Source organism: Apteryx mantelli, chromosome 12 (assembly GCF_036417845.1).
Source record: "Apteryx mantelli isolate bAptMan1 chromosome 12, bAptMan1.hap1, whole genome shotgun sequence".
Lineage (NCBI taxonomy): Eukaryota > Metazoa > Chordata > Aves > Apterygiformes > Apterygidae > Apteryx > Apteryx mantelli.
Window position 1 is genome coordinate 3,723,894 of NC_089989.1, and position 27,594 is coordinate 3,751,487.

The 27,594-nt window shown below is 35.9% G+C and overlaps 1 protein-coding gene across 19 annotated transcripts in view; it reads right to left on the reverse strand.

Annotated features, from left to right (window-relative positions):
• Positions 1-2,565: 2,565 nt before the first annotated feature.
• Positions 2,566-27,594, reverse strand: part of SLMAP (sarcolemma associated protein) — a 90,184-nt gene continuing 65,155 nt past the window's right edge. For 9 of the 19 annotated variants that reach the window (XM_067303730.1, XM_013958515.2, XM_067303733.1 and 6 more), the window contains 9 exons: positions 25,706-25,786; positions 25,381-25,440; positions 19,044-19,166; positions 18,177-18,251; positions 13,569-13,889; positions 12,135-12,252; positions 10,149-10,320; positions 7,553-7,687; positions 2,566-2,855 (listed from right to left, as the gene is read on the reverse strand). In XM_067303730.1, coding sequence (XP_067159831.1) covers positions 2,766-2,855; positions 7,553-7,687; positions 10,149-10,320; positions 12,135-12,252; positions 13,569-13,889; positions 18,177-18,251; positions 19,044-19,166; positions 25,381-25,440; positions 25,706-25,786 — 1,175 coding nt within the window. In that variant the 3' untranslated portion in view covers positions 2,566-2,765. Of the gene's footprint in view, positions 2,856-3,905; positions 3,996-7,552; positions 7,688-10,148; positions 10,321-12,134; positions 12,253-13,568; positions 13,890-18,176; positions 18,252-19,043; positions 19,167-25,380; positions 25,441-25,705; positions 25,787-27,594 lie in introns of all 19 variants that reach the window. The other 10 variants (XM_067303731.1, XM_013958516.2, XM_067303742.1 and 7 more) reach the window with 5 other exon arrangements.

Below are 27,594 nucleotides of genomic sequence, written 5' to 3' on the forward strand. Positions count from 1 at the left end.
ATTTTAGCTCATTCTTGATAATTTTGAACGTGCAAGTGTCAAGAACTCCTGGGAAAGGCACTGTATTAGGGAAACGCAGGTACATTTGTATGCACAAACACCCATGCAATGCGTACTCTATATTTGTGTACACAATATAAATATGCACACATGCACACAATTAATTCAGAAATCCTTCTCCTTTATTACAGTCATGTTGGATCTTAAATTTCAGCTCTGATGCTCTAAATACTTCTGGAAACCCCACAACATTTATCTTTAACTCCAAAACTAATCCATGTCACAGGCAGCACTGTTCAGTCTGGGCCCATCCCAGGCGGGTCCCCAGCTGTCCCCTCGGCACCTTCCCTGCCACCAGCCACGGGGGACCACTGCCCCACCGGGCTCCAGGGAACCTGGTTCCTCCCCAGCCTCTGCTCTACCTCCACACACCACCTCTACATGCTACTGGCAGGGCAGAGGGAAGCGAAGAGAATCGGTTAGGAAAGACACAGTAGCTAAAACAGGGACAAACAGAGGATTCAAGAAACTAAGGAACAGAGGAGGCAGCACCGGGCTCCCTTCCCACTGCTGCCCAGCTATCTGCAATCACTGCTCCTCCAATCTTGCCAACCCTGCCACAGGCACAATCCAACTTTCACCTGTGAAACACTAATTTTTCCACAGTAATAATCCTCCCAAGTCCTTCACAGCCCTCTTCCCCCATTTCTTTCTGAAAACCAGACAGGAGAGAGATCATCTAGACAAAAACATAAACCAGTGCAAATGTGAAATACAAGGTAAAAACATCTTCTGATATTACTGAACATGCTGCAGACATTGTGCCTAGTAATTGTGGCAAAATCTAGCACAAAAGAAACTTAGTATGGATCTATTGCTTTCAAATGAGATTCAACTCAAACATGCATAGGGAGAGTAAAGTTATTTTATTAAATCATGCACATCACGTGTGTTAGTGCAAATAGTTTAATCTGTACTCCAGAAATTCTATTGTATTTTTATATCTTTACAAAATAGATTTAAAACAATTATTTACTTTAAAAAATGTAATTCTGAAGTTAAGCATTTCAGAACAATATTTGCAATAACCTATATACAAGAGGTACTGGGTACCACTGGCATACGAGTGTTCTGTGGTTGGGTGGCTTCCTGCAACTGAAAATGATGAAATGAATAAACTAAATGACAATATTTATTTTCTACAAGTCACTTGTGGACTATTTTTTCCATAACTAATAATCCTCCCATTAGCAAATCCCACATAGCTCAAGGTAGAACCTTTAAAGGACAGACAATGATCCTCAAAACCTCAAGGTAAATTTTATGCTAAATTTCTATTTAAATATTTAAACTATCTGTCGATTGCCATAAGATGGTTTAAAGCCAATTGAATCTTCAAGATTATCTCCCTATTTTGAAGTTTCCTTTAGTAGAGCCCTTTTACTTTACCATTCTTTAGCATATTATTTAAGTCTTTAATAAACTTTTTTGACAGAACTGTTGAGTTGAACAAGATAACTACAGTCTACGCTTAATTCAGCATTAACTACAGTGATTCCCACCAAAAGTCAGCAAGTAGCAGTAATTATAGTACTTAGATAAGGGAAATAAACTTTATAATGGGGACCACTGTATTGTACTTACAGCCCTGTAATGTTGATGCAAAAAATTTAACTACCAAATTAATTGTTGTTCACCTGACACATACATGACTAGGTATACGATTCCAATTTTGTAGCAGTTTATGTATCTCTGAATTTTTTCGGCTATTCATAGATGCACTGTAGCGTTTTTTTTTAATGAAGTTACATCAATACAAGCTTATCTAAAGAGCCTCTCCAGCTCAAGTCAGAAAGTATCAAATGACTGAAAAAATAAATTGATACAATGTGATATGTGAGAAAGTATTCATACTTTTAAAGAACGCATCTCTTTAAATATATGAAATTTAATAAATTACATTCAAACTAAAGTTAACGCAAGTTGAATCACTGCACTATGTCCATCAAATGACCAAGTATTTGCTCCCAGAAATACCTTAGCTCACTCAAGAACACACACATGCTTACACTCGCACACGCGCACACTAAATATTCTAGGCTGGTCTTCACCATCAGTGTCTCTATCTCTTTAAGGCTGGACAGGAATTCTGTTTATTTCCAGAAATCATTAATAAAACAATTCTTACCAAATAAAAATATGCTTCCTTCAAAAGGCCTAAGAGAAGTTACCTTAAGTCTTGTTCCCAACAGCTCAGTGACTAACAGCAAGTAAAATGGTATACTGGTTTTAGAAAAAAAAAAAATCATACTGAAAGGCACTGAGCACACTGCATCTGTTTTCAAAGTATCTGCAAGGTTATTTGACTTGGGTGTCCAAATCAGCAATAATGTGTTTTTCCTTTTAAATCCGGCAATCAGATTCTAAAGTAAAAGTCCACAAACCTAGCCATTATAAATAATTTGGTACCAAGAAGCCTACTTTAGGCCACCATTGTAGTATTTAGAATGCCAACATACTAATTTAAAACTTACGTGAAATTGTAAGCAAAAATATTGCTCACAGTATGATGAATCACAATTTTATTCCCTCTTTATAGACAGATACATTTTATACAGTTTAAAGCAAATGACCCTACTGCTGTTCTCACGCAGAGCTGTGCTGTATTAAGAGGTAAAAAGGAAGAGAATTAATCTGTTTTCCCTCAGTATATGAGTGATGCCAGCTTCTAAAGGGAGGACGGTGTATGGATTCAACAACAGTTCTCATGGAGAAGCTCTGGTTAGGCCTGGGTACAGCACCACGGCTGTTACAGCAACCAAAGCTGCCATCACAGGCATCCAAGGCCATTGTCTCTGTGTGGAGAGAAAAAAGAAATCAATATCATATTTGCTCTAATTCACACCGATCAGTTTACCCCGTGGTTCCTGAAAGTCCTGAGTACCTGTTGATAGGCATCACTAAAACGTTACCCGTGAGCCCTACTGCAGGCTAATCCTGACTTATAGCATCACAGAGTTAAACCGTATTTCTCTAGCGGAAGGAATCCCAATGGAAAACTCTTCGTGATCGAAGATCATCAGGAGAAGCTTTAGCAGTCCCGTATTTCCAGCTTCATTACCGCACACACCTCAGAGACATCTACTATTAAAAATGTGAGGGCTTAAGATGTTTAAAACATCACTTGTGCCAAGTAATTGCTAGACACAGGTTTATGCAGTAATGTCATCCTTAACTTCTTATCTTTTGAATTTTAAATCTAGATCTACAAAGTTAGTTCTTAGCAGAGCCTAACAAAATAGTCTTGAATGCATCGTCATGACATTTTATGACAACAATAGTGTTTTAAGAGAAGGACACACCGGCAGACATTAGAGAAAATGCAAGCTGAGAGTTGAGAATACAAACCAACCACCTATTTCTCATCTTGTCTTTTTTCCCATCTTCTTCACAGCAATAGTGAGAAAAATGAAAAAGTGTTTAAAGCCAGAGAGGAAATTCTTAGTCCGTAATTAAGAACCAAAGCTTGTCGATTATTATTATTTAGAGGCAAACTCTTCATTTTCCATAGTTAATTAAGCAATTAAATTTTCATTCAGGCCCTAGCATCGCAGCACTGTGCAAAATTTAGCCCATTTGCTAAAGACAAACTGAGACCAAGTTAGAAGAGGCACATTCAGAACCAGTTAGAATGAAATTAATTTGTTGTTAAAGAAATCACACAGATGTTAAATGATTAGTTGATTGTGCAGCTCATCGGTACCAACAGAATGGCATATTAAATGAAGGGTTTGCTTCAGGTAAGTAAACACCTGTGAGCATTTCACCATGCACTATTTTATACAGAAATGGCACAAACAGGTGAGAGGGACAAACATACATCGACTGAACAGTAGTGCTTGTACCTTTCGCTACCACAATGGGCCGTAACACCAATACAGGAAAGCCAGGATTAGGCCGATGAATACGGCTGGGACGGGTTGTAATATGGAAGGCTAAAGAAGGGAAGGGATATTAAAAATCACTTTGTGCTATAATTCAATCACGTAAAGATGATTTAGAGAGGGGAAAATAAGTCAGAGTGAGTTTTGTTTTAATTGAAATGTATTAAAGACATCTAACAATACAGCATGATCTAATCTGGTATACAAAGTTAGTACACCGTTCTAGTCAAATGAACAGGGATGTTTAAAAATAAAGGGAAGTAAGCAGAAAATACTCAAAGAAACCTCTTGTCACAACTTGGAATTTAGCACTTAAGAGCAATATGAGGCTTAAATTGATTTGCCTGTATCTTATTTATATTTTGCTTTTAGTTTTCTATGCAAGTGATGGGAAATCCCATCTGGATTTCTCTTAAGGCAGTAAAACTCATACCAGGTATTGAATTTTTCATCTGCTTCTTCATTCCATGCAATTTAGCCTTTTCCCATTTTCCATCACCAGCCTCCAGGAAAAAACAATCTTTTTCCTCAATTAATGAATCAATTAACAACTACGGCAGCAGGCAAATCCAGTAGTTCAGACATTTCTGTGAGATTATAACAAGACTGTACAATCAACACTAAATTACTGTAAAGCAGGGAAGTATATTCGTATTAGAGATACCACAAAAATCAGCATCTCCGGCAGGTCAGCCTTGTGACAAAGTGCAATTCTACGAGTCAGTTAAATGCTGTAGCTGGGCCAAACTACCAGCTAGCAAGACTGCAGGGTTCATTTAGCTTATGGCCTCGTGAGAATCATTACACATTTTCTCAGTTACTTTCAGCTGACTGTAAATTACTTCACATTCTGGATGGATAACCTCTATCCTTAATACAATAAATTAAAAGGGACCTAATTTCTTTCTAAGTTGTCCTTGGAAAACATCTGCTTTCTCTGTATCTTAGCTGATATAGTTGTGCACACACACAGACACACAGAGGTTAAGTTCAAACCATGCTAGGTTTTTGGGTTTTTTAGAACTTTTTTTTGTGCTGGAGCCACTTTGATTTTGTTCAGTCAACTAAACAAATGCTAACTTCATGTTTGAAGACTTTCTTAAGCATTATTCTGTGATTCATAAATCAAATCTCATTCTGTTATGAATTTGTAGAAGTCATTTAATCATAGAACCTCAAGTATGGTTCAAAATACAGGAAGCTTAAAATATTCTAATTTCTGCCATTTAATTCTTGACTTTACAATAATTCAAATTTATTTTAATCAAGGCATATATATTTAATAGACAAATCATATGCAACCCAGTCATTTTCATGCAGTATTTTTTGTCATTGGTGCTACAAATTAGAGTGCCATCTTCCCGCAGAAAGCATGTTGGTAGAAACAATCACAGCGGTGTTCAAAAAAGTGCCAAAAGTTTAAGTCAATCAAGCAGCTAACGTTCTCAAACCATTCACAAACAAATCCATCATATACAGTGTCAGGAAATAACCACTGACTACAAACATGCAAGCACAAGTAGTACACCATACTGCTAAGAGTTTTAGGACACAATACTGCTTTTTTGAAAGTAAAACTTTATCCTCCCAAAAGGAAAAGTATAAAAACTTGTGAATATTTAAAATGAAATTCCAAATGGAGCAAAGCAGCCCTCTCTTTTCTAACATTTATTAATTCACAGGAGAATCGTACAGATTTTTTTTTTTTAAATTATACACATTCATGCCTGTGGCATCTTGGCAAGTGAAATAAATTATAAATATCCACTGCATTAAATGAAATTGCCTCCAAAACAATTAAAATTCCTCCCTCGTGAATTTATCAATATATAACAAATCTCCTCCCAGTTGAGAAGCAGTTAATGAGGTTCTTCAAAAACATGTGTCCTATAAGGATATAGGATATGAGGATATCCTATAAGGATATAAAGATACACAAACTCAGGTGGGCCCCAAAAAGGAACAAATCCCACAGTGGGGACTGACTTTCTAGGGGACACTGTTCTCAGAAATGAAGTAACAGGTAATGATTCCAGCATAGGTGGACAATGACACTGGAAAATTTTGACCTTGGAACTCAGCTCAGCATGTGTGATTTTTAAAATAATTCACCAGATAAATACATTTTACATTACTGATTGCAATTAATACTTGCTTTAATAGCAAGCTTGCCCTATAATTCTTTATATGGTTGGATGCTCTTCATCATACTCTGATCCCCAGGCTTCCCAGTTGTTGCAACTATGTCCTTTCTCTGGAAGCCGATTTTGGCAATTGCTATGGTTCCTGATTTTGTTTGAATACTCACCTCAAATTCTTGCTAAGAATCCCCTCATATTCTTGCAAGCTTCACTTTCACCAGGTGCTCCAGCTCCATTCATAGCATTCCTTCCTGCTGCTATCTCCCCTTTTCACTGATCATGCTAATCCCAAGATTAATATTTTAACAGAGCAGAGACTCTCGTATTCACAATCATTTTTCCAGTGTGATCTCTTCTATTATAGTGTGTGTTTTGTTTTTGTTTTGTTTTTTAATTAAAGCTTCTTCCTACTTTAATGAGTCAGTATTATCTGGGCTATTATTATTGCAGAAGAATCCTAAGCAGGAAGCAGGTTCCAAGAAAGTTTTATCTTCCAATTCCTGAATACATGGCTGTAAAATGTAAAGAATTCAAAGCCATTCCTGCTTCCTTCTTAGCTCTGCTATGTTAGAGGTTTACATTCATTAACTGGGCCATGGCAAGAATATTCATACTAACTTCAGGCATCTAAGTTTAGAGGGTGGTACCTGTAAGCTCCATCTATAGCCGGAGGGAGAGAGAGAGATTTCTCTAAAAGGCTATCACAGAGCATCTGCTGTTCTCCTATTTTGCACTGTCCACTACGGCAGTTGTTCTCTCTCCACTGATCATGAGGGCAGTGCAGGAAGACCATTAAACCAGCCATTCTAGGAAAGTAAGGTGTCCAAAAAGGTTGTGATTAACTTATGTGTCTGCCACATTTGGAGGATTTCAGAAATTTCAGGATGCAAAAGTTGTCCCAGCTGTAACCTCAATTGTAATGATACAATCCCTCAAATTAATTGCAACAGGAAAACGCTTTTGTTAGTGAGTAGAAAGGATAGTTCACTTGCACCATGTAAATCATAAGCCCCTAAGGGATGACCACCATTAAGAGGCAGGAGCAAGAGTCAAGAAGTAATGTATGTTGTAACAGTCACTAATAAAAGAAAAGCGTCTTGAAGAAGGTTGCTTAATTCATTTGGATGCATGTGTCTCCGCTTTTACCTATGTATCACTTGAATTAAAATGTTTTGCCCAGTTCTGGTCCATTAGGAATTAAGCCAGATTTTTCAAGAGAGCAGATATCTAGGGCCACATTTAAAACTGTTATGTAGCCGTAAATCTAACCTGCATGTACAATGAGAACAGTGTAATGACCTGCAAATTTGCACTTGTAGTACCAGAATGCAATTTTGCATATAAATATGGTACAAAGCCCTTTTGAAAGTCTGTCCTTTACTATACAACACTCGGATGCTCTCCCAGTCAGCAGGAGAATTGCCAGCGTCATAACCAGACTTCCCCACATACTTTGTGCAGACTTACGTTATTTCCTTTTTCTTGTAGCAGCTTCAGGTTTTCTTTACACTGTTTGAGCTCATCTGTGATTGACTGCTTTTCTTGTTCAGCCATCTCAAACTTCGTCTTCAGCTCTGAGAGCACAGTCTGTGTCCTTTCATACTAAAGGCAAAGAGAAAACAGTCTGCAGACCCCTGGGACACGAGTGCACGCTTACGCTTGCTTAGCGTACATCTTCCTCTCCTGTCATATGCCGAAAGTAACTCGGCTTGGATCAGTACACTCTCTCTATATAAATAATGTAGGGAAGAAAAGTCTTTTGGAGTGCAACTAAGGCCGTCTTATCTCCAGAAAAGGGAAAAAAGAAAAAACACACAGCAAGAAGAAATTATTTGCTCTAAAATAGTTTAGATTTTCTTTAAAAAGAAGCAAAGATCTTGTCTTCTGCCTTTGAAGGGCTAGGATTAATTGTATGCTTTTTTGGATAAGAAAGACTAAAAAAACTTTTATATTTATATCTAGCATGATACAAAGAATTAGAATAAATTTCATTTTTGAGACCAAATGATTTTCCCTACCCCTGGAGGGCAAATATAGCCTATTTTTGACTAGCAGGAAGCAATTAACAGTAAAATAACATTACATCATGCTTCAGAAAGATTAGAGGTCACCATAGTTAATAAAAATCCACAAGTAGACAGAATTCTAGAAGCAAATTTAACCCAGAAGCACAGATTAACGATATCAATTTTTACATTAGGTTTCAGACAGAAATGTGTATGGCCACAGCTTCAGAACTCTTCCACTTCAGACACATGCAGCACCTGGCCATCACAGTACGCCACTAAGAACATGCAGGGGCAATGGTTCAGAACGAGCTCACAAGTATTTCTCCTGTTAAATAAACCCACTTTTTATAATACTTTGACAGATATCTTTTGCATATTTCCCATAAAAATTTTGATTGAATAAGACCTTCTTTGCAATATATTCAAAGTCAGCAAATCATTAAATTGCAAAGATTACGTTTCTTTTTGCCTGGGACATTCTAAAAATAAACATTTTTAGCAGATTGTCATTTATATATGCCTTGAAAAAAAATTCACTGCATAGAGTACTACGCAGTTTTCCAGAAAGCTTTCTCATACTCAATTGCACTGAGAGTCTTTAGGAGAGTGAACAATTTATGTGCTCTACCAGGCACATTACAGTAACATGACACCTATCAATAATAAGGATGGATGATAGTGCATTAAGTTGTTAATCCAAACAGTTCACAGTTAAGACATCTTCTGTGCTAACCTCAGAACACAGATGGCTAATGCACGGCTAATCAACTCTAGAAACTATTTGCAGAAATAAGGAAATACTAAGTAAATGCAAAGCCTGAATTCACCTCACTCATACCAAACAATTCCTCATTATTAAATAGGAAAGAACTATGGAAAGAACTGTAAAGACAAAACAAGATACAGGGAAACAAAGTGCCTTTTATATTTAGATAGTGGTCTTACACCTAGGCTGTAGCCTAAATACCTAGAGCAACCAAACAGGTGCAAAAATAACATTCTGTATGAAGCAAATCAAAACTCTTCCTACAAAGAAAACCCAAACAGATAAGAGGACAGACACAAAAATACTATGTCTTATTATTATTATGCTGTAATCCTAGTGTGGGTTGAGCACAAACAACACTGGGCCAATATGTCTCATGTTTCTGCATTATGGTCAGCTTCTTCTTATTCAGAATACCTGCATCCAATTTTTTTTCTATAGATCACAGTTTTCCAGTAGCCCTCATGACAGGGATTAGTTAGGACAGAACTAATAACCTTCAGTACTGGCACTAACCGCAAACTTAAAAGAGTAGGCATCTTTACAGATATATACATACATTAACAAGAGTGGGATTTTCAAATTATGGAAATGGTAAAGAATGTGACAAGGATGAATTTATGACAAAACAAGGAAAAGGATTGCAAGAGACAGGAAGTAATAGCAGTGACTGGGGAAAACTTCGCTAAAAATACTCATGAGTGACAGCAAGTAACTGTTGGAGCCTACGAACTTCCAAACATGATCTTTAGAGGTTAGGCAGATGAAGCATATGCTCGAAATGCTACCTTTTCCTTACGCACTTGCTAATCATCTTCAGAAACCTAGCAACCCAGTGAAACAAAAGGAGACTCACCTTTCTAAAGGACATGCATTCCACTGTCAAATAAATTAGCTTAAATCTAATGAGGAAGGCCATATTGACTGAAAAGAATTAATTTTGATTCATAATGGCTAATGAGAATCTATACCACCATAATCAGGAAGACTGTTGTTTCCATGCCATCTGAAGAGGTGCGCTAGTAGTGCACGGAAGGAAGTGCGCTACGGTAGTGCACGGAAAGAACCTTAAAAAGTTTCCAAACGCAGACAACCCATTTTATTTGAAGTCTTCCTTTTTAGATTTAACCACTCAATTTATACATTGGTAGCTAACATAAAAGTACTTGCAATCAAAGTATCAAAAAGTTTTAAAGACTTTGTATTTTCTTCTTTTATTTCAATGTAAATAGTTTAAAAGTCAAAGTCACTGGGCAGAGAATCCCCTCAAAATAGAAATAAGCGTTACCTCTTTCTGAACATCCTTTGCTTGATTTTCAGCTTCACTGAGTTGGCTTTTTAGACTAGCTGCATCCCGCTGATGTTTTTCTCTCAAAGATCCCATCTGATTTTCAAGTTCTTTTCGAGACATTTCAAGAACACTTATATCGCTGGTTAGAGCTAAACTCTGTTTCTGAGAGCTGCAAAACAATATCCATTTGATTCCTCATGTTTTGTTTCCTCATGTTAAATTTAAACAAGCAAAACATTTTTAAGCAGTTTTCATCCTCAAACCTTCATGTGCTAATTTTATTTAGTATGGAGATATTAGCTTAGAGCAATCAAAGTACAAAGCATCATTGTCTCACAATACAAAGTACTGACACAAAAGCCTAGCTACAGACTTCATTTTCTAAACACAGGGAGACATTATAATATATTTAATGCAATTATAATGGATAATACACTTTATATATGTAATTTATCATTAATTTTTTTTATTTATTATTTTATTATTCATTAATTACTTATTAGTACAAGATTATTTTACTCAAAGCATTTTGAAATAAACTTGTAATTAGAAAAATGTTGTCCCAGAATGTTATTAATAAGTATTTCACTTATTCACACACACATTTACTTGCTTATTCCAGTTACATAAGGTAGTAGCTAGTATATTCTCAAAGCATTAGTGCAGTTAAATAATATTGCACAATAGTCACGGATAGCTCTAAATTAAACAATTACAAACTTCAGTGTAATAACCAAGTAGTTTTACTTTGGGCCTGTGCAAGACAGAAAGACTAAATAAGGGAGAGATCTTGTGCATCTCCGTTGCGTAAGCTCTGTATTTGCTTGTGCAACCTTCTACATGAAAAAATGCAAGTGAAAATAATAGGTAACACTTATGCACACAAACTAGTTTTTACTTCTGAAAAATCTGACAGTAAACTTCCAGCTGGTACTCACTATTAAAAAGAAAACTTGAAATAGAGTACAGGACACGAAATTGCACCACACAGAGGAATCAGAACAGGGGCATGATGGAACGAAGAAAGATTCAGACAGAAAGATTTGATTCCAGTAAAATAACTCATTACTCTAGGAATGTTTCACTGTGGCAAACCTTCCATTTGTCCAATCAATGACAATTTTAGGGGAGTGAGGAAGCCAGAAAAAAAATATTAAAATAAATATATATGTGTGTGTGTGTGTAAACATATACATTTATATGTGTGTACATATATACGTATGTGTATATAAGCATGCTGGCAAAATTCAGATCTAGAAGAAAATCAAGTGCTCTCCCTATATCATTTACTTTGTGAACTAAATTCATATATCTGAAACTGAAAAACAATAGAATAATGACGAATGAAGGGATAAAAAAGGACATTACTTCTAGGCAGTTTTAGATACTCTTTAGCAGTATGAAGTGCTCAAAGAGCAAAAAGAAGTATGGTAAAATACAAATACTCCTGCACTCTAAAATCCCTCTCAAAAAGATACTATGGCACTTGCAATAAGAAGAGATTTATATTCTTCTGTTAAGTGAAACATGATAAAGAATACTACTTCTGCCCATCATCATCATTTGTAACATGACAGGCTTCCACAGCACACTATACTGAGAATCATTTTCAAACACTGAACATTGAGAATTCCTAACTTAAAATTCTCTACATGGTATATTATCTTTTAAGCAGAAGGATAACTGTTAAGTCTAAGTGCTCCCACAATTCACACTTCAAGTTCTTATTTTTAAAAGTGGCAAAATAAATTAGGATACCTTTTGAACATGAAACAAGCCTGTTATACAGAAGCATTTTCAAAACAAAAAATGTGTTCTGACCAAAACTGTGATGTACATGAAATTTCAATACACTTACTCCAGATATTAGATTTTACTAGAGGAAAGAAGGGAAGAAGAAGAAGAAGAAGAAGAAGAAGAAGAAAAAAAAAAAACTCTTAAGCTACTATGACACCTTTCTTCATAAATCCATTCCGCACTTACCTAGAAAGCTCCTTCTCTTGTCGCTGAAGTTCAGATGCAAGCAAAGTATTTTCCTTCTTGAGTGTAACACACTCAGCTTCCAGAGCACTCCACTCCTCCTTCAACTTTTCAAGTTCACCTGCAATGAATAAATTTGAGTTGAACAGAGTACAATTGATTTCATGAGTGCTTCAAGTGTCACCAGGGAACAAATGGAAGAAAAGCTAGTATCAGTCAAATATGCTCGATTATAATCATGTCACATGTATTCCATCACAAGCAGCTATAAAGCATGTATCAAATTATGTTTTACCATTATGAATAGTTTGTGAGCCATTAAACAAGCTAGTGCTTCTTAAGGCACGCTTCTTCTAACACACAAAGCAGTAGAAAAGACTCCGTTTACGGGTCTATTCTAGCATTTTAGAAACAGTGGTGGAAAAGTGTGTTTGAAGAAATTCTTGTCCCAGCAGACTTGAGAGTAATGAACAATCAGAATCACTACATACCATGCATCTGCTAAAACAAACAGAACATTTGAGGCAGAGTGTTAAAATCAGACCTTTGAAATAAATCAGTCACCAGCAAAATTGATTAAAAAAAGTTACACGTCTCTTCATGAAGATTGACTGATTGAGAATTCTGAGCATATCTTATATGTGCCAGCTTCTCCTGGCATATACGAAGTTTCAGCATGAGCTTTTGAACTCTATTACCCAATAGGCATGCCACCATCTTGATAGCTGAAACATGATTAAAGAAAAAGAAAAGAAAAGCAGGATTAAGTTGCCGAGCTAGCAAAAGAACTGGACTGAAAGGAGCAGATTCTCTAAAACCTGAAGCCATAAGGCCTGGAGTAGTGGCTCTCAATCAGACCTCATGTGATGTAGGTGCATTGCAGGTAAGGTGAAGTCCAAATGAATGAGCCCAGAAGACCTATACTGGCTCAGCGCAAGGTGTTTGTGTATCTCTACATCACATTTACAGAATAAAGCTTTAATTCTAAAATTAATTAAATATAAAAGGAGACTATCAATTCTGAAAAGTAGAGCGAAAGTTACTGAACATCGTAAGCTACAAAACAGTTATTTGTCTCAAATGTAGCTTTGCTATAAAAACTAAAAGGCCAGAAGCTATTGATTTACAAGATTAAATGATTCAGAAATTCTGCAAGGCCCTTTAGAAACCTGTGGCAGTATCAATCCCTATAACAGGGCAAGTTTTCCAACTTTTTCAAATTGGCATTACACTTGGCCTACTTTTGATATCACAAGTAACTAGGTAATTGAGGCATAACTGAAAATTTCCATTTAAAGAAATATACAAAAAGGTTTTTATAACACTGCAAGCCTTGATTTTTGTATATACATACGCACACAAATATTGATTTGACTATTTGACACTCAGATTGATAAGGATGTTACTATTAGCACTGGTCCATGCCATTCCTTTCACCTTTTAAACGAGTAGCTTCTTCCTTCTGCTGATCCTCACACTGCTGGCACCTGAGCTGAAAACTGGCTTGCAGACTGACAATTTCTTTTTCATAATCTGAGGCATCTTTCCGCCACCGTTCAAGTTCTGCTCGCACTTTCTGTAGCTCCTCTTGCAAAGCAGAAATATCAGTATCGCGTTCTGACGCTGTCTTTTCTGCTACTTGTTGAAGAAGCACAATCTCATTTTGAGCATCAATTAATTGATTTCGAGTGCTTGAAATTTCATTCTCCTTTTCCTCACGAAGATTCTCAATATCTTCTTGTAACCTTCGCAGCTGAGCTGGAAAACAAATGTTAAAGTTAAGTTTTGTTTTGTTTTAAAATAAGCTGTACTTACAGAAATTCTAAAAAAGATGACTCCCTTTCTCAACTCACTGATGTCTAATGGCACTAAAGAATCCTAATGCAATTTAAAAAGACTAATCTTGTCAAGCGCGCTACCCTTAAGAAGGCAAAAGGCTGCATGTGGGGTAATGTATTACACAGCATAACATTACAGAGAGTGAAAAGAAACCAGAAGCTGGGTTGGACAAAGGCCCCCCACCCGGTTTTGGGGGGTTGTTTTGGGGATTTTTTTTTTTGGTGAGAGAGAGTTGTGCCATGTGGGATTATTAAAGAAACTCTCCAGAAATTTGAAACCAAGATTCAGATCCAACTTCGCTGTAAGCAAAACAAGTTTTATAGAACTAGGAAATTACAGGGAGGAAGACAAGAGAAAGCAAGAAAACTTCTGTGACAAGCCACACAGATCTGCAAAGCTACACTGGAAATAGTCGCCTGCTCAGCAGTTAAAGTTAACTTATGACATTTATAAATAGTCAAGGCACAGCATCCTATTTCTAACTCCATTCTCCAAACATGTAGAAAAGGAAATAAAAGTTATTTTGCTTCTTTGTAAAAAGTTTTTTTTTTAAAAGCTCAGGATGAATTCTGGATTGGAGAGCTGCACCTAAACTACTGAACTGCAAGAAGTCCTTTAGTGTTCATGACTGACTATAAAATTTTAAATGCATAGCAGTCAGTCACATAAATTCTGTGTTATTTTGCATTTCTCAACTGCATGAAGCAAACTTTATAAATTATTCCCATTCAGAATTGTTTCTTTATTAAAGATCTCTGCTCTGAAAGAAACTATTTTTCATAAGCAACACAGGCTAACAGAATCCTTTGCCAACAGTTGCAAAGAAATACACACAGGGATGGAAAGTATAAAAGTAAGTAGAACTAAGAGTTAAAATCATGACTGATAGAAGCAGTTTAATTTGCCTTTTTTCCCCCCATTTGCTTTTTCAAGACGACAGATCATTCAGACTACACTTGTATTTCATTGTTTTTCAACATGGAAAAAAGCAATTACTAAATTAATGAGGACTTGCAAAGTTCCTTCTTAGCATCCACTGGAACCCTCACGTAAGTGGCCCCAGAGGGTTGGAGCTGCACATTTAAAGTTGCATGTTTTCTTCTCTGAAGGAAGGGGCAAAGACAACGGAAAGCACAGGGATGATAACCAAGTCTTAGTGACCATCGTAGATTTCTTGCATTTATTTTTGTTGTCTCAATCCCTTACTGAAGATGACAAGGAAAACGTGAGTTGTGCTGTAAACTGACTCAGGTTAAGAACTACTCAAGAGAGACTTCCACTTTCACAACAACTATTCACGATGTTTTTCAGTAGTGTCATATACTGTGTCAGGTGCAATACAAACTCTGCAAGTTGCTGGTGGATGTACAGTAAAGAAGAAAAAAAGCAACTTTTTTTCCCTAACAGGCTCCCACAGCACATTTAGCTCATTAGATGAACCAAGGAACCTATGAAACCCAACTTTAAATTCTGGAGGAAAAATACAGCATGGAAAATAGGTAATATCAATACATATATTGTAATTTTACATATTGTACTTGCACAATAAAGTGTTTTTTTTAGGATGTCCATATTGGATGAAACAGCATATTTGTTCCATAACAAAGACATTTACAACATGATAGATACTTAAATATATGTGAGCAACATGAAGCTTACCACCATCTCAGTGGCTTGGAAATACTTTCTACAGGATTATACTAACAGAACAGCAATAAGGTAGTAGATGAGAACAACCTGAGGAATACAGCAGAACATTAACAATTACCTTTTTCCATGTATTATTATATTAGAAGCCTTGAACCTACTAAACCATTACGGTAGGAAACAACATGTTTTTAGAATACCAAGAATTAAGATTTGCTAACACTGCAAGTGCCTATCAAAGAACTAAGCAGTGACTTTTTTATACCATATCTTCTTGATTTTTTTTCTCTTGGTCAAGCCATACTAAGTTCCTGCTTCTCAGTAATGGCAGTATTGCAAAGACATTTGCATTTTCTTCTGTCTGCATTGTTGATGGACAACGCTCACTTTAAACTCTTGGGCACGCAGATAAGCATGGTAGGATTGAAAATCTCCCCAAAATATACAAACATTTCTCAAGTGTGGTGGAGTTGTAGGAATAACTTACACAGAAAAATTACTACCACAAATATTGGAATGGTTTCTGAAGCACTGGATATTATTTCAAAGGGCAATCAGAAAGAAAACTTCCATTACACCCTTTACTTAATAAGCCATTACCTCATCTAAACTGAATGCTTTACTTTTTTAAAAGTAATGACTAGTTACTTGAGCTACAAGAATTTCCTCGTTCCAGCTATCCATTCATCTAAAGGGAGCTCCACATGTAGAGACAGGATCTCAGTTGTTTTTGTGGCATTCTGTTCTCTTCTCTATGTCAAATACATAAGCCATGTAAGTACTGGCTGGCAGAAAATGTTGATTCCATGAAAACAGTCCAAGAAATGTTACCGCATGAAGCTACAAGGATTTTTTTTTTCCCCCCTCACTACAGTTCCTAGAAGCTGCCAAGAGAGAACGCTGACATTAAGACAGATTTTCCCAGTCTGAGAGATATGTCTTGCCCTGAAAGCTTGGGAAGCAGCAGGCATACAATATCAGACTGTTTCACACTGCAGTAGAGAGAGAAGAAGATGAGCCATTAGTAAAACCTCACATGGGAAAGGTTCAGGAGACAAAACAGTACAGAACTGACAAGAGCCACCTCGCAGTTAGTGTGGCGCTCTCAAGTTTGTACTTTGGTTCTCTCTCTTTTTTTTTTTTTTTTGGAAAGAAAAAATGTACATTTTTTTCCTTCTGTATAGACATAACCAGCAAATATCCTGACTTCTAACCTTTGCTTCAAAATTCTTTATTTGGAGTTTTCTGCACATTAGCAGCACAACATTCAAAATTAAATTATTCCTCTTGTTCTGAAGAGGAATATTGCGTTAGCGCCTCTTTCTTAGAAGAAATAGCAAATATCCTTTGCTGATATTCATAAAATAGCTATTACATAAGCTTCTCAAGTGTAACTGGTATGTGACAAGTAGCACAGTCCACAAACTATCACCCATAAAATAATTTGCTCAAGATATTTTGGCTTGATTTCCTAAGAAAATGAGACTTATGTGCTTACATTTTCAGTCCATCTGACTGTCTGCTCATCTCTCTTCCAAACGTTTTTGAGTCAAATGACCAATCGAATATGAAATGCTGACCAAGATCCCATGCTATAAAGCTCCTACAAGTTTCATAAAAATCAATGGCTGAGTAGATATTCATACTAATGTCTGCTCTAAGGGAGAGTTCCAATATAACCCTTACTGATTTTAAGGCTAGAGAGCCTCCGACCAAGGAGCTCACATGTACAGGCCGACAAATAAGCGGGCATGTAACTCCAACCGCAGGACATGCTACCACTCGCCCAGGGACACAGCCACGTGACAAGATAAAGAGCTAAAAGCAAGCACAGAGATTTTAAACACTGGCGCATCACGAGGAGCTGACACAACAACACAGATGTTTCTACCTCCTCAGACCCTCCTACAACAAATCCATAGGAAACCAAGTTGTCAGTTCCACTGCTCGTTAAAAAAAACCCTTTTCATGTCAACATAGCACTTCGCTAGCTTGGAAATGGCAACTTCTAACTTGTGATACAGAAGATGTGTAAATCACACGATTCCATCCTGCTAGAGTTATTTTGGGCTGAAAAGAGCAGGATCGTGATCACACTGGTTCTTCCTAAAGAACTGTCTGTTCCTTATGAAATTCTACTGCAAACTCTGAGGCTGGATGTAGATCTGGAGTGATTAAAAATTTTCAGGAGGATTTTATCAGTAAAATGAAGAGACAGAATAGTACAAAAGGCTAAATATTCTGAGTGTTTGTTAAGAAGGTACAACAGTCGCAGTAAGACTTTGGATCATTTAAAGCAGAGGAAAAATTGAAGAGAGAAAGGAGAAAAGGACTATGTTACAGATCACATTTTTTGCATTTTCTAATTTATGATTAGAGACATAGGAATTGATGGGAAATGTTTCATAATACATTTCTGAGATAGCATGAAAAATCAGATTTAAAACACATGCAGTTAACATCTTCCTTCATTAGTGCTTATTATCCACATAATTGGTAAAAGCTATGTTTTTCCTAAGACATATAGAGTGGGGTAGAAAAAAATAATTTATTTCATACCTTGCAGAACATTTATTTGCTTGCTGGACTCTTCAACTTGCATTCGATACGCTTTTCTCTCTTCTTCCAATAGTGCTAAAAATAAAAGTGAAAACATGTCCAAAGATTGTTAGTAAAAAGTATTTCAGCTTTGTAGTAAATTACAGTCACAAATTCCCCATAACTGAGAAGATTAAAACAGTCAGTTTATTCCAGTAAGTTATCAAAGCTAGTAATTATGTAAGTAGTTTAAGGAAAAGTTAATATTAAAGACATTATTCCATTATTTTGGTAGTATTACAATTAATTTGAAATTAATATAATCAGATGCCTGATACAAAAACTCAATGTGTGCTAAATGCAGTTTGGTGTAGGAGTGGAAAGAAAAAAAGCTGTAAAGGTTTTCCAGGAAGAACGCTGAACAAGATTTGATTAAACTGGGCTATACTATTTCCTGTTAAAGATGACCTACAAACAGTTTTGCAGCTAATGAAACAGCTAGATGATCTAGCTGTAAGATGATAGGATGATCCTTAAAAATAAATAAATAAAAATATAAAAAGGAAACTACTACTGAACACATTATGTGTGATTAATTAATACCTGCAGATGAATATATTTTTACTGATGAAATACATGGAATTTGTCTCTATATTTAATACAAGAAGTATGTTTGTCAATACTGACCCAAAAATTCAGAGCTCAATCTAACTGTACCTATAGTTTATACAAAACAAAAAAGAAAAAAGTTTGACATTCTGTGCAAAAGAGGCCAATACTGTGAAAACAAGTTTATTTATAGTATAGTCAACAAAAAACCCTCTTAAGATTACCTGGTAAATACAGTTTTAATGGATACCCTACAGAACAAGTTGATCTGGGTCTCACCTTGAAGTTCAAAGCATTTTTGTTTACTTGTTCTAGCTAGCTCTTGGGCTTCAACCAGCTCCTTGTGCAGTTGCTGAATTTCTTGTTTAGCCTCAGTTTCTGATTGTGCACCCTGCAATTCATCTGATAAAAGAACATTTTCTTTAAAGCACGAATTGGTACAACAGTTTAATTTGCACTGCCATGTGAAGACTGGTCACTTGGTATTCTAATCATCCAGAGTTAGTTAAAGTAATCTCAAAATTTTGTTAGGTAAATATTAGCAAAATATTAATAAACCTTTAAAAGAAGGAAAGCGAATGCAAGATTTAAAACATTCATTACACTTATCATGCAGTAAAATACAGAAAAAACAGAACAATCAGCTTTTAAACATAATGTATAGGCTGGAAAGGATTACTCCACCCACGTAACTGTGTACACAGCTTGTCTATTTTAAAAGGAAGCTACTCCAACCTCCCCTCCTGGCACACACTTCTCGGTGATCCTGTGTCCCCTTCATCCCGAGCTCACTCTCCCTTAGTCCTGCTCTTGCTCAGCACAGACACACACATATATTTATCTATAGGTATATGTATATGTACACAGCCTTGTGCTGGGCCTAGTTTCTGCCAGGTGGCTGTGAGAGATTATGCAAGGGGAGTTGCTATTAGGTGGCTGGCTACTCCCGACCGGCTTGCTACTGCGCAAGGCTCGGTGTTCTACCTGTCCCTCGCATTACGCGTGTGGACCACGGCTACAAGGAAAGGAAAATTTAGGCAAATATCCCGCAACAAAACAAAATGAAGAAATTGAAGAAAAGTTTCACTGTATTGCATTCAGTGGCCTAGTGAATACTAGGCCAAGTTTTCCCTTTAAAAATATAGTTTCACTGTAATATAAGTTAAAATATTAGGTGCATCTTTAACGTGACTAGGTAACTAAGCATATTATTTAAACTGTAAGTAACAGTTAAAACATTTGCTCTTCCCCAAACCAAGTTTGTTTTAATTAAAAATGCATATTAAAGACCTCTTGGAGTTTATATATATATATATATATATATATATATATATATATATATTATATTATATTATATTATATATATAAAGCTCATTCATATACAAATTAAATACATTTAAAGCCGACATTTCAGGGGAGTTTGTAACCAGGAGTACTTGTAACTATGTAACCTAATATAGGTTAGTATAACCTAATAAAGTAAGTACTGGAAACTACATGCAGTAACATAATGAGGAAGCCCACAGGAATCTGCAATATCAGGAACTGGATCCACAAAAGTTTTCAGTAAATGTTCCTTAGGTAGCGGTTGTGCAGAAATAATAGGTTCTTAAATAGGCACTAATAAACTACATCGGCAAAAGGTTAAAATTTTATATAATGCCAATTAGGTGAGAAAGGTAAAAGAGGTAAATCAGTGAAAAAAGACACTTGCATGTCATGGGAGAGAGGGAGAAAACAAAAAGATGTATCACACAGTACTCTGTTAATAAACTTCTAACCTTATAGGTCATATAGATTTAAGATGAATGCACATTGCATAGGATAAAAACCCAAAAGATCAAAACATTTTTTCTGGACCTTTCACTAACAAGTAGAAATTAATACAAGCTATGTTTTACTTTGTCTTTGCATTTTTGACACTCATATTTGACTGTATGTCATCAATAAAGTAACTTTTAAGAAAATTATTCACTGTTTCATTTTTTTTTTCTTAGAGTAGTTATTTATCAAATCCTGCTAAAGTACTAAAGTACTCATACAGTATCTAAGAAAAGAGGTTATGGTTTTCCTATTCTCACAGTGATGAATTGGTGGGATCAAGGAGTGGAGCCGTGCATGTATGAACGTGGTTTTGGCTTTTTCAGAATAGAACTGAGAGCAGAAAGTACAAAGAGGAATAAATCTTTCATCCAAATACTTTCTTTCATGGTTTATTAAGAGTTCCAAATCCAAGTTTCTCTGTATCAGAGATGTTTTGTTCTTAGCCCCTCATGGATAAAGCTGCTTGAGGCAATTAGACTTTCAATCCTTAATGAGACTGTTCAGAAGAAATGGATGAGGAAGTTGACAAATTATGTTCAAATCGTGCCTGATAAAGAAGCAGTGTCCCAAATCAACAATGAGAACACAGTATCTCAACAGTAAGAATCCCCAGTGAATTTTCTGGGGGACAGTATTTTCAAATCAATGAAAGCACACATCATAAAAGATAACACTGCTTCAAAGGAGATGAGGAACTCAAGTTACGGGACAGCATAACAGATTTAGGGAAGGCACTATCTATGTCAAGGTAGAAATTTTTTCCTACTCAAATGCAATAGGGGAATTTCCATACACTTGATTTACTTGTAAATCTACGGCCAAGAAGAAAAGCATAAGCGTTAGGAAACAATTTAACAGCTTTTAAGAATTACACAAACAGAAAATTCATTTAATGGTGCATTTAATAGTGCAAAGCAAATACCATTCTTGCACTAACTCTAACTTTCGAAAAATTTCCTTCGTGAGTAGGATTGCTCTATTTGTAAATAAAAAGCCTACTAATTATTATTGGGCTTAGAATTAGTTCCCTCAAAAAGCAAATTCACATGTCATTAGTCATGAAAACTGGCTTGAGAACCAATACAAAGAGCTGCAATTAAAGTTTTTGAGCAACTTCCAGAAGTATTCAACATTGGACTACTGTTCTCAGGGAAGTCGAAGGAGTTGTATCATTAATTACAAATTGGGGGGGGGGGGGAGAAGGTCAGATACGCAATAGTTTGAAATCCCTCATTCATTTACTATAGTTCATGGAAAATTTTCATCTGCGATCAGATTGTTTGCTGTGTTACAAGAAAGTGATCCTTAATTAAGATCACTTTTTTTTTTTTTTTTTTAAATCCCCTCAAAACACTAAACTTTCCTTTAACATCAGCTTTTTTTTTTTAACCGGATTGGTAGATTTAAAATTGCTATCAAGAACTCAGAAATTTCTGTTACAAATCATTCCCAAAGCACCCGAGTTTGTTCTCCTTCAATCTAGTTCAAGAAAAGAAGTTTAACCCATGGCTCAGTTTTGGGAAAGTGTGGTTCTATATTATTCATCCTATATCCATCTGTGCTCGGCCTGCGGAAGCAACTTTGTGAGTAGGATAGTATTTCTCCAAGTTTCACAGTGGTTCACTTTCAGAAGTTTGCTGGACTTTCTAAAGTGTTATTCAGTATCAAAAAGAATATTCAGATGAAATCAGATAATTTAAAAAATGAGTTTTCTTTTGCTATTGAAACACAAATCAATGGTCTCAAAACTTTCTGAATCAACAGACCATTGACAATATTCTTATCTAAACTATCAAATTTCTTCAGCAAACCCTCAACTGACAAGACTTTTTAATAAGATTCCATGAGTCAGTCTTGGCATTACTAAGAAAATGTAAGAATGTTGGTAAGAACAAGATTACTAAAATTCTGATTGCCTTTATTGCTTTCTCTTTTCCACTCTTTAACATCTACCTGTTTTTAACTCTGCAACCTCTCTTTGCAATAAGTAGTCACAAACAGCCTGTCTAAAAAACAATTTTCAAGAAACCGTTATTCATGGCTAATAAAGACCTTTTCTCAAGAAAAAAGGCAGTCCTACAAATCTGTGAGAGCCTTCCCCCCTACCTCCCCTTCGCCAGATTCTGGCTTGGATAAAGCTGAAACAAGGCCTGAATGCACTTGAAATTTATTGATGGAAAACACCCTTGGAGGAAACTGCAGCAATTAAACATCTCAGCATTTTCTTGTTCCACTAATTTGTTTTCTAAATTCCAATAATTAAACAAAAGAGAACACTAGCTTTGCAATTGATACATCTGTATTCAGAACAGCTGCTAGATCAGAAGCGTTTTCACACTTCCATAATTATATGAATGCATAACAAATCCACTTGAAAGTCTTTCTGTGGCAAATAAGATCCTTTCTAGGGCAAAGTCAGGCACATAAAGCAGCTTTCTGACAAACTCTGAACAAAACTGTGGGCTCACAGGCTCTTCATAAAAATTAAATATGCAAGTAATTCATTGTAGAGATATTTTTAAATGATTTCATGACAGCAAAAGAGGAATAGCTATAAATAGCTGCAAGAGAAAAAAATAAGTTATCCCAATTATTCCAGTTAATTATAATATATAATTCAACAGCACAGCTGTCTATGCACATAGGTATTGTTCTACTTCTTAAGTTAAAAATTCAGTGGTGGCTATGGTTTAAATCATTGATTGCCTAAAGACAGATGAAATAATGATGAACCATCCACAAGAGCAGAAGACTATTTCCATGCGTCTACAGAAAACTTACAATTTTAGCCCTTTAAGCATCCAATTACCCTTGCCTGTCAGTTCAATATAACCCGGACAGAGAAAGTATAATTGCAGATTTGCCTGACCCTTGATATGAGACAGCTCTAATCAAGGAAGCAGCGTGCCCTTAGCAGCCGTATCTTGTTCTTGGGCTACTAAGCAGAGCCTCTCTGACAGAGCCCTGGAAGAATTCGCAGGAGAATTCAGTCATCAGGGGTTTTCAGCTTGAGGGGTCCACGGGCTACTTTTAATGTGTCTGCAAAAGATAACTAAGGAATCAAGTCTATTACGAGTAGCCTTCAGTTCGCTACATCAGAGCATTTGTTTTCACTGCGTTTTTCATTTTGTTTCTGTTTTTTGTTTTTAAAAAAGAATCCACAAAGGTAGAAAAATCTAGAAAGGTAGAAAATTACTAAATAAGTGGATCTATCATTATTGCTTGCTTCCAAATGTATCCTTGTTAAAAAATAACAACAAGTTTTGATTTATATAAGAATATTTTGCAAGAAAGAATTTATATGCATAGAAGTCAGATCTGCAGTATGAGACATATTTCCCTATACAAGAATACAGGCATTTTAAACTGGTCCCTCTACAGTTTCTCTACTGTAGTATTTACATATGACGTGTTGTTCTGGCTGTGAATTCTGTGCATGAAACAGAGCTCACAGGAAACGTTGAACTCAAACATGTATCCCATTTTGGGCTTCAAGTTCTGACTTAATGAAAGGTCACATCATATTTTCAACCAAAAATGTTTGCAAATAAAACTTGTTGCCAAAACCAAATTTATTACTAAAAATGAGGCTATCAAAATCACTAAGAACAACATTACCAGGTTTTACCTTCTAATACAGGAAATCACTGCATACTTGCTATTAATTGCAGACATTAGAGCAAAACCCAAATAGAACATGCTCGGTCTCTCAAACACCTCTTTTTAAACAGCTTTGCTGAACTGAATTCTACTGAAAAAAGTCTTATTCAAAATATTATTTTAGTTTTGTTGTTTGGAAGAGTGTGTGTGTGTGTGTGTGTGTGTGTGTACACACACACACACACACACACACACACACACATCTATAAACACATGTAATTTTTTTTTTTTAATACTTAATACATGAAGTCCTTTCTATCACAAAATTAGTGAAGCATAAACAACTACAGAAAAAAGCTCTTTTTCAGGTCTCCTAAATTTCATTGAGGTTTCCTGTTTTTCTGAAACATGGAGAATTGTGAAATTCTTTTTACTTGTGATCCAATGTAAGCATCATTTTACATACCTTAACAATGTGCAGCTATACATAAAGCAAAAAAGTTAACTTTCATTACGCTAAATGTAGTGACTAATTAATAACCTGCATCATTTTCAGATTATGCATATGAAAAAATTAGCTCGCTAATCTAGATTTAAGTATATGAAAGAGCAGTAAAAAATTGAATTTTACAATTATGAAGATCAAAGCTGAAGTTCAGCAACAATTTTAACTACAGTTAAAACAGGGAATTCAAAACTTGAGTATTTAATAATAAAAAAAGATTTTACAGGTTTTTTTAAACACTCAGGTGGAAACTAAGGGCATAATTTCTGGCAATGATGGGAACTATTTACGCAGGTAACATTTGGCAAAGCTTAAAAAAGTTGCCAGTGATGGAGGAATCCCTCTGCTTCACAGCTATTAACTATCACCTTGAGCGTATGCTGAAGCTATTTGTGAACAGTACTTGAAGTTATAACACGTAGATTCCCAGAACAGTGTTGGTGAGCACAGGAAACTAGCCTGAAGCATGTAAATTACTTCTATACTAACACTCAGCAGTACGCTTTTATATTGCCCAAATGAATCACTAATGAGATTAAAGTGCGACTCTTCCATACCACCACGATTCAAAGCATTAGAATTTCAGTGCTCTTCACTCAAATGCACATATATATTTGACAGGAATACAGGTAGAGAGAAAGATATATCCACAGATTATTCATCTAAATTACAAAAATTTCTGTTTACCTTTCAGAAGAGCTACTTTAGCAATTGGTTCATTTAGTTCTTGGTCATCCATTTGGGCATCTGAAATAAGAAAACCTTTCAGAGAATAGGTAGACTGCAGACAATTTTCACATACACATTCTTTAAGCAAAGGGAATCCTTTACAGTTTCCTCACTTTAAAACAGTTATCATGAAATTGCAAAATATACAATATAATACTGTTTTAAGTTTGTATTTGGCTCCACATAATACAAGCATTCTCTCCTCAGGAGACAGGAAAGTTCATGATTAAGTTACTTATTTCAAGCTAATTCAGTTTTACAGAAACTTCAGTTAAATGCTTACCTGTAGTGTCGTCACTGCTTTTTTCCTTGCTTGGACTAAGAGTGTCTGACAAATCTGATTCTTTGACTTTTGCCTGATTCTCTGTAAGAGACAAAGAGAATCAACTAGAATAAATAAATGCTTTATTCAGGCTCTCATTCATAATTTCTATCTATATATACTATCTACTGCTAAGCGTCACTAGGAAAAAGGTCAAAGAAAATTATGATACTGAAAAACCTGGTGTTTGCTTATTTCTTTACAGTTCTGGACCAAAATGGATTCAGTATGACTAAAGTCATTAATCTAGCCTTGCATCTAACACGGGATGTGACTGCCTCATACACAGCTTGAACTTTTGTTTAAAGCTGTATTCTTGCCAGCTGGAACTCAGTGTAAAAGCCAATTGTTTCACTGAATCATTCAGGGAACAAATAAGAAGAGAAATCTAGAACAATGCATATACTGTAAAAAGTCAGAAAGAAACTGCTGTAAGAATAAAAATATGATTTAGTATTTCGGACAAACAAAATAATAGCAACAACTCTTGTATATGCTGTACTGTACTCTAAATGAAGAGCAGATATTTTCAAAATGGAAGGGGACTTAATTATACTAATTTATCTTTTCCCACACATCAGTCTTACACCCACTAAATCCGTCAGCTATGAACCACGTCACCAGTGTACAGGCCCAATTACATACAATGAAGTCTTTCTTGGCTGACTATGCCCAGCCTTGGCTTGACAGCATTGCTGCCTAACCACAAATTAATACCTTGTTCTGATGCTTAAGTGTTCGGTAAACAGATTTAGAAAGGCATCATTACAATGTTCTCAGCACACAAGCTTTATTTTTGCTATACATGCAGAAAGCATGATGAGCACAACTAATTTCTCCACATATAGATACTGTAGATGCAAAAAAGCACCAGGACAGGGGAGGGAAGATACGCAGTAATAAACACATCAAGTGTGATTAGGACAGGATACAATAACATTAGTATAGGAAAATATGTAAACAAGCAAGTAGTATTGAGAAAGCTTGGGTTTTGGTTTTTTTTTAAACAAATAATGAGAGAACAAGCTGAACTGAATCCCCCTGCAAATGAAAGAAGCTGGAGTTGAAAATGTGCACTTACACCAGGAAAGAAGCAAGAAGACAAAACAGGTTAAAAGAAAAAAACCTGCTTTCTTTATCTAATATGAAAAGGAAAAGTTTTACATTTCTTTGCACCAGAATAACATCCACTTGTACATGAAACAGAAGAAGGCAAATACAAACAAAGTAGCTGATCAAAGCCAGACTCTCTTCCCATCTTAAATATAACTGAAATCACTAGAGAGGGAGAGAGGGAAAACCCACATACACTTAAAGCACACTAGGGGTTCAGACCTGGCAGTAATTCCAAAGAAATGTTGTATGACTTCAATTGACTTCAAACGTCATGACTGGAATAGTAGTTAAAAACTTGATGTTTTGGGGTTCTTTACTAAAATGAGGACAGTACTTCCCTATTTTTAGGGATACAATTTTTAACTAATATCTAAAAATGTTAAGATACAAAGCATCATTCACATATCTAATAAAATCCAGCCCACAAGATTGCCATTAAAACTCTACTGTTTAGCAAACCAAGTAAATCATTTCTATTTAAAGCTAAAGTCTTACAAAAAGAATATCCTAAAAGCCTCACCCACGCAGGCTGCATTAGTGGCCATTCCAGACGTGCTAAGAGGAGCAATATCTGTATCCAGCTAACTTGACCATATCTGGTCATAAAAGGAAGCAGAGTTTTCTTGCTCTGTGCAAAATGGGAGGAACAGTGCAGGCTCCAAAGGCTGAATTAACCCCTGTCTCCCCGCCCCCCTGCACCCCCAGTCTCAGGTACCCGGGCTTTTCTCCTCCCC